Raw genomic sequence first — 17,494 nt, 5'->3', positions numbered from 1 at the left:
TAAACGCACATCTGTTCTCACTTTGTCGCCTTCTTCCGCCACATCTATTTTTTGTATCTTTGGGACGAAAACCGGCACAACTGAAATGTCTGGCAGCTTTGTTCCACACTGGAAAACAACTGTTTGTGTCTGTGTGTACTGTATGTGGGGGGAATGCTGCAAAGATCTCACCACAAACATAAATATTGAAACAAGTTTGCCTTTCTTTCAAATCTGTGTCAATGTTGACTTAGAAGTGGTGGAATGAAGCATCTCACACACACATACATACATTCAGGCCGTCCACCTGTATACTACTATACTCTCTCTGTTCACAGCAGAGGAAGTGCTGGGGGGAGGGGGGGGGGGGGGGGGGGGGGGCGTAAGCTTAATTGCAGACTGCTCAGTGTCCCGTCCAAAGCGCGGACCAGGACCGTGCACAAGTTAAAATCGGGGATTGGGCACGGTGTGAATAGTCCCTCACACACACACGCTGACCCACACTCTCAGTTATACTCTCTTTTGTTGACAGTCTCTTACACATACACCATTACATTAACACTCTCTCAAGAGCTCACTTTCATACTCTCACGCCCACTCTTGCACGTACAAACTCACACATACACTCACTAAGACACTGAGAAGAACACAGAGACTCTCTCTCTCACTTACAAACTCACACATGATCTCACTCACATTTACATTCTCTCGCCATTAGCTCCTCACACACAGTCTCTCTCACACTCACCATCACACAAACTCTCTCAGTAGCTCACTCTCATACACACTCCACTTTCTCACACACTCACATTCTTACACACACACACACACACACTCTGGCGCTCAATACTCTCACGCTAACATCCTCAGGCACTCACTCTCCCACACTCTCTCAGGCGAACTCTCACTATCTAACACTATCAGGCTCTCTCCCAGCCACAATTTCTCTCAGTCACACCAAACCTTCTCACACATTCACATTCCTAAACGCACTCTTACTGACACTCTCACACACTTACACGCTCTCCGACACTCACAAAAAAAAAACATTTAAGACGCTCATACGGTCTCCCACATTCACTCACGAGCAGACACTCTCACTCACACAAACCCACTCTCTCAGTAACTCACTCTCACACACAGTCTGTCTCTATCTCACACACACACATCCTCACACACAGACTGAAGTGTTTCTGCTGCCAACAGCAGCAAGGCAGGCAGCCAGCGAGCGGGAAAAAGCGAGAGGAAAAAGAGGGCGCTTCATTAAAAGTGCAGCAGCAGTTGCATAAGTTGACTCCCATCATTCACATCCATCATCCTGTGACTTCTCCATGCAGACTACGGTGGGGACGAGGCTCCACGCATGCAGTATTGGAGGCTTCGTGACTATGCTAAACACCACACAACTTCATTCTGCCATGGCAGCTAGGGGTGGGCAAAGTATGGCCCGCGAACTACATAAAGCCCACTCCATTCCCATTTCTAAAGTCCTTTAATATTTAATTTAGCAGTTTTCTTCCCCAAAATTGGTGAATCAAAATGTATTTCTCCATTTGTATATATTTTATTCATGAAGCTCATTAAATAATTGCTCAATTGGTTTTATACATATTAGAGCATTTATATTTATGTAATGTATATATTTATAAGGTTAAGTATTTCTGATTTAAAAAATCTATCAGGTTTTGCACATGAAGTGGCATCCCACAGGGTTCTCTCCTTTACCCACCTGACAAATCTACATATTAAACAGATTCTTTTTTTATTAGTTATTTGATATTTTTGCAATTATTTTAGTACATATAAAGTAGTATATATTTATTTTGTACTTATGTATTGTATATGATGACACTGGACACTGATTTCAAATTATTATAAATAAAATGTGAATAGATTTTTTTATTGTTTTATATATATATATATATATATATGCTATCTTTTTTACATCATCGAGGAATGACAAAACTGAATGAATGAAAAAAATGTGGAGTATGGTTTGCCAGACATCCACCAGTCAAGTACAATCCAAAGTGGAAAGAAATACCGCACTCTCGCAAGCGACATGTGAAGTATGAAAACATCCAAGTTATTCTTTTTAGTTTTGATAAAAATCCTCCGAAAGCTGTGCTAAACGCTAAATTCCATAAGAAAATCAATCATTGATCATCCTTTTGGTACAGTTTTTAATTTTCTGAAATTTAAGGGCAGTGTTAATATTTAAAATATGCGTAATGTTAGAGTGACTTACAATATTAAATTTACTTTTTTAATTAGATGTTTATACATGATGGTGGTACCTAGAGAGGTAAGTATTTTTTAGGGGGTACTTGGTGTAAAACGTTTTGAGAACCACTGACTTCAACTATATTCAGGTTTCAAATTCACCGCCCAAGAAACTGGCCTACAATAATGTCAGCATTTTTCCATCTTCTTATTGGTTGATCAGAGCAAAACTGTTCAATTAGCAAAAGATGTCTGTGGCAGTCTGCACACATAAATACATTTCATTCTCCGGTGAGAATGATCTATTTGCATTTTTCAAAAATGTTTTCTTATTAGGTAAATATTGATGTACATGGAACAGTTGCCTACTATTATATTTGTGTATAGTATTGATGGTTTGTATAATTGCGACGTAATAGTGGAAAGTCCCCACTGACAGCCCGGCCCCCCACTACCATGATTGATTTACACAGGTCTAAAGATAACAACACACATTTATTGCAACCTTGCAAAACGCAGCAAACCCAATCAGAAACTTACTATTATTATTGATTATATACAACACACACACACGGATGTTCAAAATTGAATGGGAGAGAAGTCACAGTGGAAGTGGCTATGAATCTCTCGTGGGCTGTCATACTCAATCTTGACACAAGAAGGCGCCACCGGGCTGCAAAGGGAGCCGGGGCTGGCCTGCGAGGGGAGCAGAGGGGCCACCGCCGCTCCCTTTGCCGCCATCCCGCTCTCGGCCCTGAGGCGGGACGGCTGCAAGCTGGACACGGGCGGGAGGACGGTGGTGCCGTCATGCGTGAACGTGCGTTGGAAGCACGTGGACACGTTGGCGGAGGACGAGGCCATCTGGAGGTCCCGGGCGGCGGCGCCGGTGAATCCGGCGGGGTAATTGGGAGCCAGTTGGCGAACGCTAGGCTGGGCGTACACGTTAGCCCAAGGGTACGACTGGTAGGACGCCATGCCACCTGCATGCAAACACGGAAAACTGCTGGGTAGACATTGTCCCCCCTCATACTGTGTCGGTTCCATTCATCCCAGCATTCTGTTAGCAACAAATGTTTACAACAGCCCGGGAGAAGTGAGTGTTAAAACTTCATAATTCGGTGTCCCGTCTCTGAGACAGCTCTCATGCTAACTCTGAATGTGGGGAATTTACTGGGTCGACTGTTGTGTCTGTGCTGTTTATACAGAAGAACAACACGGGGACAAAAGGCGGGAAAATCTCATCTTTGTAAAAGGTGCTGCGCCCCGACTTCCTTCAATTCTACTGTCACAAGGCGTGTAAAAAATTAATAATAATAATAGCAATAATAATACAGTGATTGGGACCAAGCCCTTCTGTAAATACCAAAAAAGCAAAGCACTTAAAAAGGAGAGGATCATAAAGCACCAACTCAAACTCATCTAGCATGTACACAATCATGAACCCATGTTACATAAACGACTGTATTCAGTAGTGTAATTATTCAACACAAACAAACCACCTTCACTTGAGGCCCATCGTTAGTATTAGCTAGCATACTAGCGTAAACAGCACAAACTGACAAAACCAATCTGCGCACTCGCACTTTACAGAAACAGGCCAATAGAAATGTTAGGGGATACAGGCAAATGGTAACAGCAAAGTAGACAACCCAGCCTCTTATTAGCTGCATTGGGAGGGAAGCAGAAACATACGTTCACTTTTGACTGCATGTAAGGACCGCCAACAAAACAGGACATCTCAAACACACACCAAAAACACTATCAATTCATTTAACCTAACAACAACACTAAGATTCCACTAGACAGTGCCAAATTAGAAATTGTATTGATTCAACCTGAGCACTAAAACAACGAGGAAACGAGACTTTCAGCGAATAGCGGAGGATATGAAAAAATAATTAAAATAATCTACGAATATGCAAATGCTGAAGCGTGAATATGCAGGAATTCAGTGAACCACTTGTAGCCTTGGGAGTCCAGTGACACTCACCGTGATGGTTGGTTGGCTGCAACAAAATCTGGCCCCCGCCCTGCGACTTCACGTAGGAGTGGCCCCCCATGGAATAGGTGACTCCGCCGGTGGAGTTCCCCGCAGGGCCGAAGGTGAAGTAGGAGGTGGAGATGGCGTCCGAAGGGTTGGGGGTGAGGTAGGGCGAGGGGGTGAGAAAGGCCACGCGGGGTGGCAGAGACGTGGAGGTTTGCTGCTGCTGCTGCTGCTGCAGCGGCGGCGGCGGAGGCAGCTGGGCGGGCGGGCAAGACGTCTGCAGCTGGAAGGACAGCTGAGCGTTGCTCTGATGGCCGGGCGCAAGATAGTCCAGTTTGTCGGCGAAGTCGAACAGAGAACTGACCCCAAAATACAGCAAATGAATTTAGTCAAAAACATTCAGATATCATCGAGAAATACTCACTGGACACCGAGCTTTGTTTGAACAATATTAATTGATTTTAAAACTATTAGTTTTTTACTACTTGGTCCATTTGTGTGTAGTTTCTGCATTTTTTTTGTTTTTTCATGTGTGTGTGTGTGTGTGTGTGTAGATCAGTTGGAGCACTTGGAGGCCTTGTTCCAGGACCATCACTACCCTGATGCTGAGAAAAGGAAAGCTATCGCCGCATCAGTTTTTTTTTTTTACTAGCGACACGATGGCCGGCCGGTTAGAGCGTCAGCCTCACAGTTCTGAGGACCCGGGTTCAATCCCCGGCCCCGCCTGTGTGGAGTTTGCATGTTCTCCCCGTGCCTGCGTGGGTTTTCTCGGGGCACTCCGCTTTCCTCCCACATCCCCAAAACATGCATGAATTGGAGACTCTAAATTGCCCGTAGGTGTGACTGTGATTGCGAATGGTTGTTTGTTTGTTTGTGCCCTGTGATTGGCTGGCAACCAGTTCAGGGCGTACTCCGCCTCCTGCCCGATGACAGCTGGGATAGGGTCCAGCACGCCCGCGACCCCAGTGAGGAGAAGCGGCTCAGAAAATGGATGGACCGTGCCGCGAATGAATGAATATTTCTTATAGTATTTATTGTAAATTGTTTTAATCATTTAAAATGTATTTTGAGAGCAATTAAATTTGCGTTGTATCTTTTTATAAACAACCATTTTGTTAGTTTTTTCATTTGTTTGATTATATTAATATTCAATATTTTATTATATTGAAATGATAAAATATTCATTTGTGTTATTCATATAGTATCTTTCTACTATTAGTATTACAAATAATATAAATGAAGCTCTGGAGACCCAAAAAACATCATTTTGTTATTTTGAATAGTTTTCATTTTCTCCAGATAAATGCTGAAAATTACAATATTTGTACCTGGAATTTTTGTTGGTGCCATTTATAGAGTAAAAAGAAAATGTTCATTTGACGCAAACATATACGAATTAATTTTGCAGCGGTTTCTTCATTAATTGATCAGTGATCCGATGGCGCGGGCGCACCTAAAGTAGTGTCCGCCGAGTGCGGTCTTGTATGTGGGAGGTTGTGTCACTGCGCTGACCTGGCGTCCGTCTGCAGAGCCTGGCTGTCGCAGTGGGCCAAGGAAGCGCCGTCGTCCACAAAGAGAGGAGGCGGCGGCGTGTTGAGCTCGTAGGCGGCGGCGAGGGGGGGGAGGCTGGCTCGTCTCAGGGGGGGAGGGCTGCGCATGGGGCGGGGGTGGAAGTCGGGCTGCTCTTTCATTCTGGACTGACCTTGGAGATGAAAGGCACAGATTAAACGCTGACATGAAAGCCATTCACGACCCCCGGTTTTGACGCCTCCACCGCGGCCTGCGCCGCTCTGTGCTATACTATGCATACATTAACTTGCGCGTATTCGATATGCGCTGCATCACTTATTCACAAACGTTGTGTATCTAGAGTATCAATAGTTTAATCTGCTGCTTTTTAACACAAGATGACTTTTACAGCACAATATTATCTTGACACAACTTTTATATTGGATGTCATTAGATTGTGTAAACTGAGTAGCCTGCATGAGGAAGTGCCATGCAAAAACCTGGACTGGTGGCCAGCAAGTGGCTGACGGAGGACAAGGTGTGCGTGGACAGTGTGGTGAAAGGTCGCACAGGCTCCACCGTCGGCATCTTGGTGCCAAAGTGTACGGAGACCACAGGCGCCCCCGTGCTGAAAAGCCGGCGCGGTGGTCATCGGGTGATTCAATACAGAGGATTCTGCAGCCCCTGTCGATGGGGGGGGGAAGGAAAAAAAAAAACGGCACACGCAGGCCCACCTGCTTGCGGTGGCGGCCATGTTGGGCACTGCGGGGTGGGTGTGTGGGCGGGCGGGGCTCCACCTGCCCCTGCTGTGCCGCTGTTCTGCTTTACTCGACACTAAGCGTTCCGCTTTACGCCACTTGGCTCGGCGATTCTGAAACCACACCTGACGCACAACAACGCAAATGGTCAGCTCACCCAAACAATTAACACTAAAAGGAGAACAACTAAAGACAAGACCAGATTAGAAAAGACAACGACTGGATGCGATTAGTTAAGATCCAGTAAGGACAAAACCAGACAATGGTGGGGCTGGACTGGAAAAGAAAAGGACAAAGGACAGGACCGGACCAGACAAGACAAGCTAAGACCCAGACAGGACAGGACAGGAACAGTAAATATCAGAATAGACAAGGAAAGGATCTGACCGGACAAGACAAGGACACGACTGCACAAGAAAATGACAAGACAGGACAAGAAAAGACTAGGACAAGGCCAGACCAAACAAGACCAGACCAGACCAGCAAACACTGGACAAGACAAAACAAGACAAGGACCGGACTAGATCCCACCAGACAAGAAAAAGGCAGGACAAGTTAAAAACAAGACAGGACATGACCAGACAAGATCAGAACAGAAAAGGACAGGACCAGACCAGACAAGGACAAGACGGGTAGACAAGAAAACAACATCACAGGACAAGACAAGGAAACACTGAACAGGACAAGAAAAGACAAGGACCTAAGTCGACCTAACCAGGCAAGACTTGGACAGGACAGGTTAAGACTCAAACAGGAAAGGACCAGACAAGACCCGAACAGGACAGGACAAGGCTTTCCTAAGGGTAAATATTACTAGGGAGAACGCCATGTGAAGACTCGTTTAGCGTAGCGGAGAATTGAGGCAGGGAGGCTGACCATAATCCTCTGAGGAGTGACGCCAACTGATGCGGCGATAGCTTTCCTCTTCTCAGCATCAGGGTAGTGGTCCTCCTGGAACAAGGCCTCCAAGTGCTCCAACTGATCTACATGCATACATACACACACACACACACACACATGAAAAACTTAGAAACTACACACAAATGGACCAAACAAGCAAATGCAAACAGTAAGACTGAATCTGATGTGGGACTCACCGGTGCTGTAAAACGTCCTCGTCTTCTTTTTGGGCGGCGGTGGGAGCAGGCAGTCCGCCATGCTCTCCAGCTCGGGGAGCAGCGGGAAGTTGGGGGCCCGGCCCCGACCGCGGGTGCTGTAGCGGATGGAGCGACGGGTGGAGTACACCTGGGTGATCTCCATCTGACACAGACAACAACAACTCTGATCAATGGTACATAATACCACAAGACTGCACAAGTTGGTCATGGCAGCTTTGAGCCATAGTGACAGACCTTACGGCTCTTTTTGGTCATGGCTTGTTGAGACTTTTTTGTGGGTCTACTTATGAACGACATGCCTACCAAACGTCATGTTGCTAAGTCCAACTGGCTTCGGGGGCTGAATTTTCAAACACATTTGTTTTTCAAAGTAACTTAGCAATGGTCAAAATGCCCCCTTTGAACCAAAATGGCAGACTTCCTGAGTCTTTCCAGACATGGCTTCTTGAGACCTTTTTTGTGAGTCAACTCAAACTAGTTATTCCTACCAAATTTCATGATGCTAAGTGAAAGTGGCTTTGGGGGCTGGATTTTCAGACTACAGGAATCCCTCACTATACCGCGGTTCATTTATTGCAGATTTGATTTTTTTTTTTAACATAATGTAGTGCAATTACTCACCTGCAACGCTCATAACAATATCGACAGGAACAAACGCAAGGGGCAAAGTTTAGTTTGATTTTCAACAACTACAGTACAATGGTTTAAAACATCACCACAATGAATTGTAGGTACCAATAATGTTTCTTGCTGACTACATTGCCAGGACCGCCAGTGTGAGGAACGCTTGGGCTTTTGTTCACGTCATTCAAGCTGGGCATGCCCAATAGGATGGCGACCTCAAGTGGACAAATAAAATATTTGCACCTCTCTCTAATGTGCGTTTTCACAAATTGGCATTGGAATGCATACATGAAACTTAAAAATATACATAGTGATACGATAAATAACGACCCGCATTTCGGAATAAACAACGGTTTACTGTAGTTTGTCTTCGAATGACGACTGGAAATGCTCAAATGGACCCTAAAATGGCAGAATGTGTTATTTGGGGTACGGCTTTTGTCGAGTGTTAAAAGTGCTTTAGGTGTAAACGTGTTAGTTGCGGGTCACCTCTAGCGGTTCCAGGGGGTGCTGGGACACGGTTTGTTGTAAAAGGGGGCTGGGCTGCATGGGGACGGAGTTCTGGGACGAGTCCACCACGGGGACGGGAGCCGGGGGCCCGTCCGGACCAGAGCCGCCACAGCCCAGGTAGACTGGCTCAGACAGGTCGCAGGCTCTCGTGAGTCCGACGGGGGGCTCCGTCAGAGCAAAGTTCTCCTCGGAGGTCACCGGCGCCGCTTCGGGTTTGTCCTCGACGGCGTCCCTCTCCCCATTTTTGTTCTTCGGGCGCTCGTTGGGCTTCTTCGTTCGAGTCCTCCTACTGTTCTTCTGCTCGGGACTCCCGTGGTCCACTTTAGTGACATTTTTGGCGTCCGCCTCTTCCTGCGGCGCTCTCTCACTGGCGTCGCCTTCGTTCTCTCCATCTTCTTCATCCCTCAGATCCTCCTCCTCACCTTCCTCACTGGTCTTGTTCATCTCCTGGCTGCCTTTGGTTTCCAGCTCCTCACAAAGGAGACTCGGACAGCCTGGAAAAACAAGTGACGGGGGAGCACAGCCAACGAGCATTTACATGATCAAGAGTCTTGTAATAATTGATAGATTAATTTTGCTGGGGTTCCCGCCCCCCCCCCCCCCCCCATTTTATTTCTTGATTTCATTAATTGGTTGATTGATTATTATTAACAAAATTAAAGAAGAGTAAAATGTTAAATATATTTTTTTAACATTTTTATTGTATTAAATAATTGGTTAACTGATTGACGATTGAAAGCGTATTTATCTTTCATTATTTATAATTGTTTTGGGGGGGGTCTTTATAAGTTCTTTGTGTAAGTGGTGTGAGACTACCAAAGAAACAATTTCATTGCCCAGTATTACAATGGTGTTTTTACTGTGCCCATGACAAATAAACGTTGTTGAATCTTGTTGCTGCTTTAAAACAGCAGTCTTGTGTGTGCACACAAAACCACCAAAATAATTTACATTCTTATAGTGATTATTTTTCTTTCATGGCTGGTTTATTGTGCTTACACACCTATCATTTTGACAAATATCTACATTCATATAATGTGAGTTTTAATACAAAATAGGAGGACACGGCCCAGGTTAATCGGGTTGTTACAGAAAATCAATTAATAACGTTTTTCATTTGATGTTTTCTACAATTTCCTAAAACATATATTGAATACTGGCAAATATTTCACATTACAAAAATATTCGAAATAATCAACTTCAGTAACTTTCACATTCAATTTGGTGGTGTGACTTACTTTTCCATGCATTAGCGTTTAGCACAGATTATCGGTGGTATTAAATAAATCCAATATAGTTAAACACACATAAAAATTGATAAAAACAAAAATGATTATAGTACAGCAGGGTGACATTTAGTGATTTCTAACATATGTAAAAAATACTCTAAAATATTTTCTTTTTTTTTTAATTCTGAATTTTGTGACTTTCGCATCAAATCTGTGCTGTGCTGCAATGTTACTTTTCTGTTCCTTAGCCTTCAGCGCATATTAACAGTGTAACAAACCAGCTGAATAAAGCTACGAGAACTTTTCGTGAATGTCTTGGGACATGGTGACTAAAAGCTGATAAAAATACATCTAAACATATAAGATTAACGTAATTAAAGTAGAGTGACTTCATTAATGAGTGCCCCCCGGTGTGCACCTGAATGTTAATGATTAGCTCGTGCCGGCTAGCTATTAGCTAGCCACCATGTACCCCCGACTCCAAACAGAAGGTCACCGGAGTTAATGAGCTACTTTTGGGCTTCTTACAAAACGTCTACCGCGGGGCCCCGGAGCCTCGCGAGGAAAGGGATTATAAACTTTTGGGCTTTTTTGAAAGACATGTTTAAGAAATGGCGACGCAAGTCTCAGTAATTAGTTAGCCAATGAGCGAGCACGTTGCTAATAACGCTGATAAACGAACTAATAAGTGACAATTGAAGGCGTTTTACCAAATGGTTGGCTTAAATCTTCGTCCATGGCTTCACCCAGGCACTAAAGAGCAATTAAGCCGGGCCGGGGTCACTCGAGGCCGGCGGTGCTTGTCATGGCAAGTCGCTGATAGGATTGATTGATTGCCCGATTGATTGATTGATTGGTTGGTTAGTGCTGCTACGGATCACGTGGGTTTCCAGCCAATCAGCGAGCGAAAAGGAACACAGGCGACCAGTCGGAACGTGCCTTGATTTCTTCAAAAGAGCCACAAAAGCGTTGAATTTGACACAAAACGATGTATAATGTTGATTTAGCTTCACAATTGGTAATAAATGCGTTGCGACGTGGCTGCTAATTGCTACGCAAACATCATAATGAGCCGATTAAACGCACAACTTGTCACACTGATTTCCTAATGAGGTGTTGATTTAGATGTAGTCCCTCAATGAGCCACCAGATGGCGTACTTACCGCTATCTCCTGGGCTGCGTTTCTGTGGGGAGGACTCAACGGCACTCAAAATCAACAGTGTGCTGATACATATTTGTAGTGATGTCACGTACCTGACAAAATGTACACTTGAATTTGCCTGTGGTTTGTCAACTGCATCTGAAGATGAACTTGAATTACACAGTGACCTTAAAATAAGTTATTTGACCATTGAAGGCAATAACGTTGTTCATTTTCCTTCAAAATCAAAAAGGTTCTTGCTGCAAAGTGGAAATTAGTGCCTGGAAGTAGCAAGATTGGCTGGAAATGGTGACTTTTATGTTACCGTTAACTTTGATGTTGGTAAATTTGGCCATATAGTCATTAAAAATTAATAGGGTTCTTGCTTGAAAATCAAAAGATGTCTGTGAAAGTTACACAATGGTTGAAAATGGCAAATTTTACATAACTGACGAAAAACTATTCTACTTTTGACATCAACTAATCGTTAGGATTATTGATCTACAGGAAATACAAAAGTATTGGGACAGGAAAGGCAACAACCGTATGCAGCACAATGTGCCGGCATCCTCGTCTTTAGGGTTTTCGCATGGAAGAACGCAATGACAACTTTGACCCTACTAGCTTAGCGTCGCCGTAGGCACGCCAACTCAAAAGAGGCGTGTCGTATCTACCTATACAAATCTTGGTCCACGCCTCCAGGAAATAGACGTGGACAAAAATATTTGAAGAGGAAATGTCTTCATTGGATGAAGGTTATTAGCGCTAAGTGATCGCCCCACCTAGAGCAAATGAAAATGGACAAACGTATCGGGACAGGAAGTGAAAATGGACTAAAGTATTGGGCTAAATGGCCGCCACACCTTCAGGAAGTCAATACTAAAACGAGGTGCAGCTATAACAACTTCAAACAACAGACAAGACAACAACTCCGGTTGATTGACTCGTTCGCTGTTTACCAAGGGGGTCTCTGCGTAAAGAATGACAAGCGAGAGAGATGCTTTTTTTCTTTTCTTTTTTTTTTCTTTTTTTTTTTAGCCAATCAGGTCTTTTTATTTGGAACAGAGAGGCAGATTAGTGACAGGGCGACAGTGACGCGGAGGGTGGGCCTCCTCGCACACTCACGCGGCCAACAACTCAAAGAACTCAGCCTTTAAAAAATGCAAATGTATAAAAAACAGGAATGAGAACAGCAAACGTACGAGTCGTGTCGCCTCACACACTCACACACACATTTGTCCTATTATTTGGCTACACACACACACACACACATAGTCACTTTAGAAAAGACAACACGTGTTAAGATCATTCCTGCCTGCGCAGAAGCAGCGTGTGGAGGGACACACTCGGCATACGTGTGTGTGCGCGTGAGACATTCAGTAGTGAGCAAGCAGACACACACGTATACACTCGCACACACCTTTCTCTTGCTCCCTCACAAACATTTCTGTGGCACACACTTGCATGCGGTGTTTTCAGATGAGCTGTTCACACACGCACACACAAGTGAACGAGGTGAGTTACCTCTCTGTGGAAGGGTGTGTGAACTGCGGGCGGAGGTTAACACACGGTTGACCACCTCTCTCACTCACACAAACACACGCACACTCGCTCACATACGCGCACACACGCACACGAATATAGTTTTGACTCCCATGCATGTTTTTTTTGTTGTTGTTTTTGTTTTTATCTACAGTACTGAGTATAAGAAGCTACTAACCCAGTCGCACTGGCGTGGTTACAATCTCGTAGATAGAAGCCCCCCCCCCCCGCCCCAACTCCTAAAGCCAAACCCGACCCCCCCCCCCCCTCCTCTACAGGCAGGTAAATGAAAGTCATGCAAACATGGCGGTAAGGGCGGCACGGGCGCAAACCGACGCAAAACCGAGCAGCGACTGATGGCTAAAACGAATCGATGAGAACCGGGCTGATGCCGAGCCGCGACCGTGTGATTGACAGTATTGCGTTGCGCGCGCGTGCGCGTCTGTGTGTGTGCGTGCGTGTGTCAAATATTGGGAGAGGAAGTTGAAAATGGACACAAGTATTGGGACACACTGCCATCGAGCCTACATGAAGCAAAAAAACAAACAAACAAAAAACATGGGACAATCATCGGGGTGCAATGTAAAAATGGAGCAAAAATATTGCCAACAGGAAGTGGAAATGGACAAAAATGTTTGGACAGGAAATGAAAATGAAGAAAAACATTGGGACAGGAAGTAAAAATGGACAAAAAAAAAGGGATAGAAAATGAAAATCGACAAAAAATATTGGGACAGGAAGTAAAAATGGACAAAAAAAAAGGGATAGAAAATGAAAATCGACAAAAAATATTGGGACAGGAAGTTGTTTGTGTCCGTGTGCACGCGTGCGTGACGAGAGCACAGCTCATCTAAAGTGTTGACAGATAAATTAAAAACAAAACATGCGGATGATTAGTGATATCAGAAAAGGATAACGCTGATATTTACATATAAACTTTTTTTTGGTTCTAAACAGCTAAATACACATCCTCTTGTTTAAGTATTATTATCAATACAGCATTGTTATTATAATCATTATTATTACAATAGTTCAACCATCCAGGCCAAAACTTCGACGGGTATATGAAGGATTATGACGATCCGTCACTTGTCTTTGTACATCAACGAGCGGGCCGGACGCGCCGCGTTCCGATTGGCCGGGCACAGAGCGAGTGGTCACGGCCGCCTGTGAGTGTGCGTGTATGCGTGTGTGCGTGCGGAAGGACGGAAGGCACGGACGGACGAGACCTTTCCTCTCGACCTCGGGCTCTGTGCAACCAATCAGATTCTCGTCTGGTTTTGGGCGAGGATTTTTCGTACCTTGCCTCGTCTGCTCTTACTTGGAGCTTTTTCGCTAAAAACTGAAGGGTACCCTTTTTTTCTTTTTTTTTTTTCTTTTTTTTTTTTTTTATACGCCGTCACACACAAAAGTGTTTAGTTTTGATGTTTTTCTTACAAAAGAATCATATCGTCGTCACATACAGAACAAGAGAAAATTAATAACAACATTGAAAAAAAATGCGTGTATGCGCGTGTTATTTTTTTCCCCCAAAGAATATTTTGTTTTCCTTTTGTTGTTTTTTTTCCGTCCCCTTTTTCTACACTTTCATTGAAAAGAAAGTTCCAAGTTCGCAAAGAAAGGCGCTCTCGTGGTTGGCAGCCGAGAGGAAGGGGGGCGGGCGGGCGGGCGGGCGGGGATGGAAAGCGATGCAGAGGAAGAGGAGGAGGTTTGGCGTGTTGGTGGCGGCCGCGCGTTACGCGTAAAACTCCTCCTGCTTGTCCGGCTTCTGGTAGGTGACGGTGGCCTGCTTGGGCTCCTCCAGCGTGTAGCTGCCCTCATCCTTTTTCTTCATGCGGTACACCAGCAGCATGACAAGGAAGGCGGCGAACAGGGCGCCCACCACGCTGCCGACGATGACCGCTGACCAAACAGAGAGAGCAGAGGGGACATTTTAGGCTACAAGTATTGTGAGACTGTAGCGACACACGTAAGGGACTGCATATGATGCGCTAACATGCTCTCATCTAATGGCAGGGTCATCATCTTACAATCGTTGGTTCCATAAAACACAAAAGTATCGGGACAAGCAGTCTAAATGGTTCCTGTCGGTGTGATGGGCAGCTGTCCCAATACTTTTGTCCGTCTTCACTCGGTGTCGCAATACTTTTGAAGTTGGACAAAACGTATTGGGGAAGGAAGAGAAAATGTACAAAAATATTGGTACAGAAAGCCACAATGGCCAAAAATGTGGGCATCCGCCGACGTGAAGTGAATACGGACAAAAGTATTGGGACAGATGGCCGTCACAGCGACAGGAAACAAAAATGGGCCAGAATATTTAGACAGGTTGTGGGAATTGGCCCAAATATTGGGATGTGGCAGTCACAGCTACGGGCGAAAATGTGGCGCGCAGCTATACCAGCTCGCGCTCTTCCGGGGACTCTTGACAGCATGTGACACGCCAACATGCGCCGGGGAAACGACGTTAAAGTAACTGGTTCCAAAAAAAGAGAAAAGACTCTTTGTTTGGAAACTTTGCCTCCGCTCAGCACGTGGGCAGTGTTTGTTCCAAAATAGCCACAACACAACGCAATGCGACAGCTGGGCCTTCAACTGCCCCCCCTCCCGCCTTTTTTCTTTTTTCTTTTTTTTTTTAGATTATTAAAAATTCACAGACAATAGAAGTTTTGTCCAAGATGGTAAACTGCTGCATGATCTTCCTCATGTTCCAACCGCAGGATAGGAGGACGCTGCTATGCTTTGTACTGCTAACACACACACACACACACACACACTAACACACACGCGGTCTAGTCTGGTGCCTCCTGCTCTTTACCAGTAAGCAGGAAATCAGCAAAAACCACAGCCAGCAGTCCACCAATCAGAATGGCTGGAAGAGACAGAGAGGTCAGACCAGTTGGCTACACTCCTTGGCTACCTAGTGACAAAACCTCTTTGGGAGACGAGGAAGCCACGTTCGCACCAAGCGCTCCAGATCGCTTCACTTTGGAAAGTCACAGCGCGAGCGGCCACGGAGGTCGTCGGGTTCTACGGGGGGGGGGGGGGGGGGGGGGTGGGGGGGGGGGGGTGGGGGTGGGGGTCGTCAAACTTTGCTGCCACGTTGAGTCCGCACACAATCGCAAAAATGTTCATTCTTTGCGATTTGGCATCACCCGTCTGTCCAGCACACGCGGCGCGGTCCCAACTCGATAGCGGTTGGACCGAAGCTTTAGGACTTGTCCCTCTGAAGTGCCCCTCGAAATGGTCAAGTTGACCCCAAGAGGGTCGCTTTGAGCCAAAATGGCAGACTGGTGTGTCTTTTCAGCCATGACTTCTTCAGACTTTTTGGTGAGTCTACCTATCATAGACACAGCCACTAAATGTCATGCTGCTGAGCGAAACTGTTTGAATTTTCAAAAAGTTCAGTTATCAGAGCTTCGCGTTTGACGGCGAAGCCCCAAAATTGGCCGTCACGCTCCGCCCACACGCAATAACCAAAACGTGGACTCTTCCCAAGTGAGCGTTGTCCCTCCGTCTAGTATTCACAGTTCACATTTGGTAGCGATCGGACAAAATCTCTAGGACGAGTTTGTCCTCCAAGAAATTTGGAAACGGACCAAAGGAGCCTAAAATGGCCGCTTTCAAGCGAAACGGCAGACTCCCCGAGTCCTTTCAGGCGTGGCTTCTTGGGTGATATTCTGATGTCAACTAAACTTCGTGTTGCCAAGTTAAACTTGAGTTTTCAAAAAAGGTTCAAAAATGGGGTTATGAAAGCAAACGGCACCGCTTGCTGAAAACGGGGCAAATTGGTTCCAGGTGGTCCGGTTCGAGGGGCTCCGAGCGCATACAGACACGTCACCAACCTATCAAGACTTCCTTCCTTTCCAGGATGTTCTTCTGCGGGAGCTGCGCGGCCGAGCTGCCGCCGTCCACCGTGTTGCCGAGCAGATCCGGATCCTCCGGCGCCAGGCCCCGGCCCAAGTCGTTGCGCTGGTCCTCGCGGATCTCGAAGTCGCCGCTGGGCCCCACGGCGGCCAGTTCGTTGTTGCCCTCCTCCGCGCGTGCCTGGGGACAGGAAGTTTACTTCAGGGCGTGACCGCGCGGAACGCAACTTTCCGCCGGGAACGACGAGGCCCTTTGCGTTCGGATCGGTGGAAAGTTGTTCTATATTTCAAACGCAGATACAGTGGAGTCGCTAAATTATTTAAAAACTAAAGCTTTGTTTGGTTGCGCTAGCAAGCTGTGATTAACCGGCCCTCGCACTCACTTTACTTCATCCAAATCTTCATCCAACTTCGCCATTTCGCGTGGCCCGTCTGCTTCCGATCGGGGTTCATTTGGGCAATTCCCTAACGGGACTTCGTAAGTACACGCGAGTCCTGAAAGTCGCCCAAAAATGGACGCGTCAAAACAAAATGGCCGACTTCCTGCTCATTTTCGGCCGTGGGTTCTTGAGACTTTTTTTGCGCATCCTGTTATGATAGACTTCTCCGGCCAATTTCGCGACGATCCAGCAAACCGGTGGTGTTTGGGGCACATTTTTTTCCAACTTTCCAAATCCTCGAAAATTTGCGAAAAAGTTACGAAAAACAAAGACCAGTTTCACTCATCGACATGAAAGTGGGCGGACATGTCCATCATAACAGGATGCATGAAAAAGCCTGAAATTGAACAGGAAGTCGACGAGTTTGGTTTCGAGCGACCGTTTTTGGCAACCAATTTGCACAAAATGGAAAATTCTAAACAATATGGCCGACTTCCTGTTCAATTTTGGCCATGGGTCCTCGAGACTTTTTTGTGCGTTCGGTCATGACGGATATGCCCACCAAATTTCAGGTCAATCTGTTAAACAGGTGTTTATTTACCTCTATCGTTCCAAATCATCAAAATGACA

The 17,494-nt window shown here is 45.6% G+C and overlaps 2 protein-coding genes across 2 annotated transcripts in view; both read right to left on the bottom strand.

Annotated features, from left to right (window-relative positions):
• Positions 1 to 2,781: 2,781 nt before the first annotated feature.
• On the bottom strand, positions 2,782 to 11,432 carry LOC133396128 (homeobox protein unc-4 homolog). The gene is made up of 9 exons (XM_061665612.1): positions 11,402 to 11,432; positions 8,685 to 9,199; positions 7,551 to 7,713; positions 7,330 to 7,436; positions 6,430 to 6,578; positions 6,196 to 6,323; positions 5,699 to 5,888; positions 4,193 to 4,545; positions 2,782 to 3,182 (listed from the first exon to the last, which is right to left on the bottom strand). The coding sequence occupies exons 1-9, from the start codon at positions 11,430 to 11,432 to the stop codon at positions 2,782 to 2,784; spliced, it is 2,037 nt and encodes a 678-aa protein (XP_061521596.1).
• A 630-nt stretch (positions 11,433 to 12,062) lies between these two features.
• The window catches only part of LOC133396039 (syndecan-3-like), a 28,616-nt gene continuing 23,184 nt past the window's right edge, over positions 12,063 to 17,494 (bottom strand). Inside the window, exons 4-5 of the mRNA XM_061665451.1 lie at positions 16,464 to 16,665; positions 12,063 to 14,520 (exon numbers count right to left, since the gene is read on the bottom strand). Coding sequence (XP_061521435.1) covers positions 14,354 to 14,520; positions 16,464 to 16,665 — 369 coding nt within the window. The 3' untranslated portion in view covers positions 12,063 to 14,353. The remainder of the gene's footprint in view (positions 14,521 to 16,463; positions 16,666 to 17,494) is intronic.

The sequence above is a fragment of the Phycodurus eques genome, chromosome 20 (genome assembly GCF_024500275.1).
Source record: "Phycodurus eques isolate BA_2022a chromosome 20, UOR_Pequ_1.1, whole genome shotgun sequence".
Lineage (NCBI taxonomy): Eukaryota > Metazoa > Chordata > Actinopteri > Syngnathiformes > Syngnathidae > Phycodurus > Phycodurus eques.
This window is presented reverse-complemented; position numbering and strand designations above follow the sequence as displayed.

Coding starts and splice junctions, on each gene's coding strand:
- LOC133396128 (XM_061665612.1), bottom strand. CDS start 11,432: ATGGCCAAATTTACCAACATCAAAGTTAACG. Junction 6,324..6,429: donor ATGGCCGCCACCGCAAGCAG/GTGGGCCTGCGT, acceptor CCGGCTTTTCAG/CACGGGGGCGCCTGTGGTCT. Junction 5,889..6,195: donor CTTGCTGGCCACCAGTCCAG/GTTTTTGCATGG, acceptor TTCATCTCCAAG/GTCAGTCCAGAATGAAAGAG.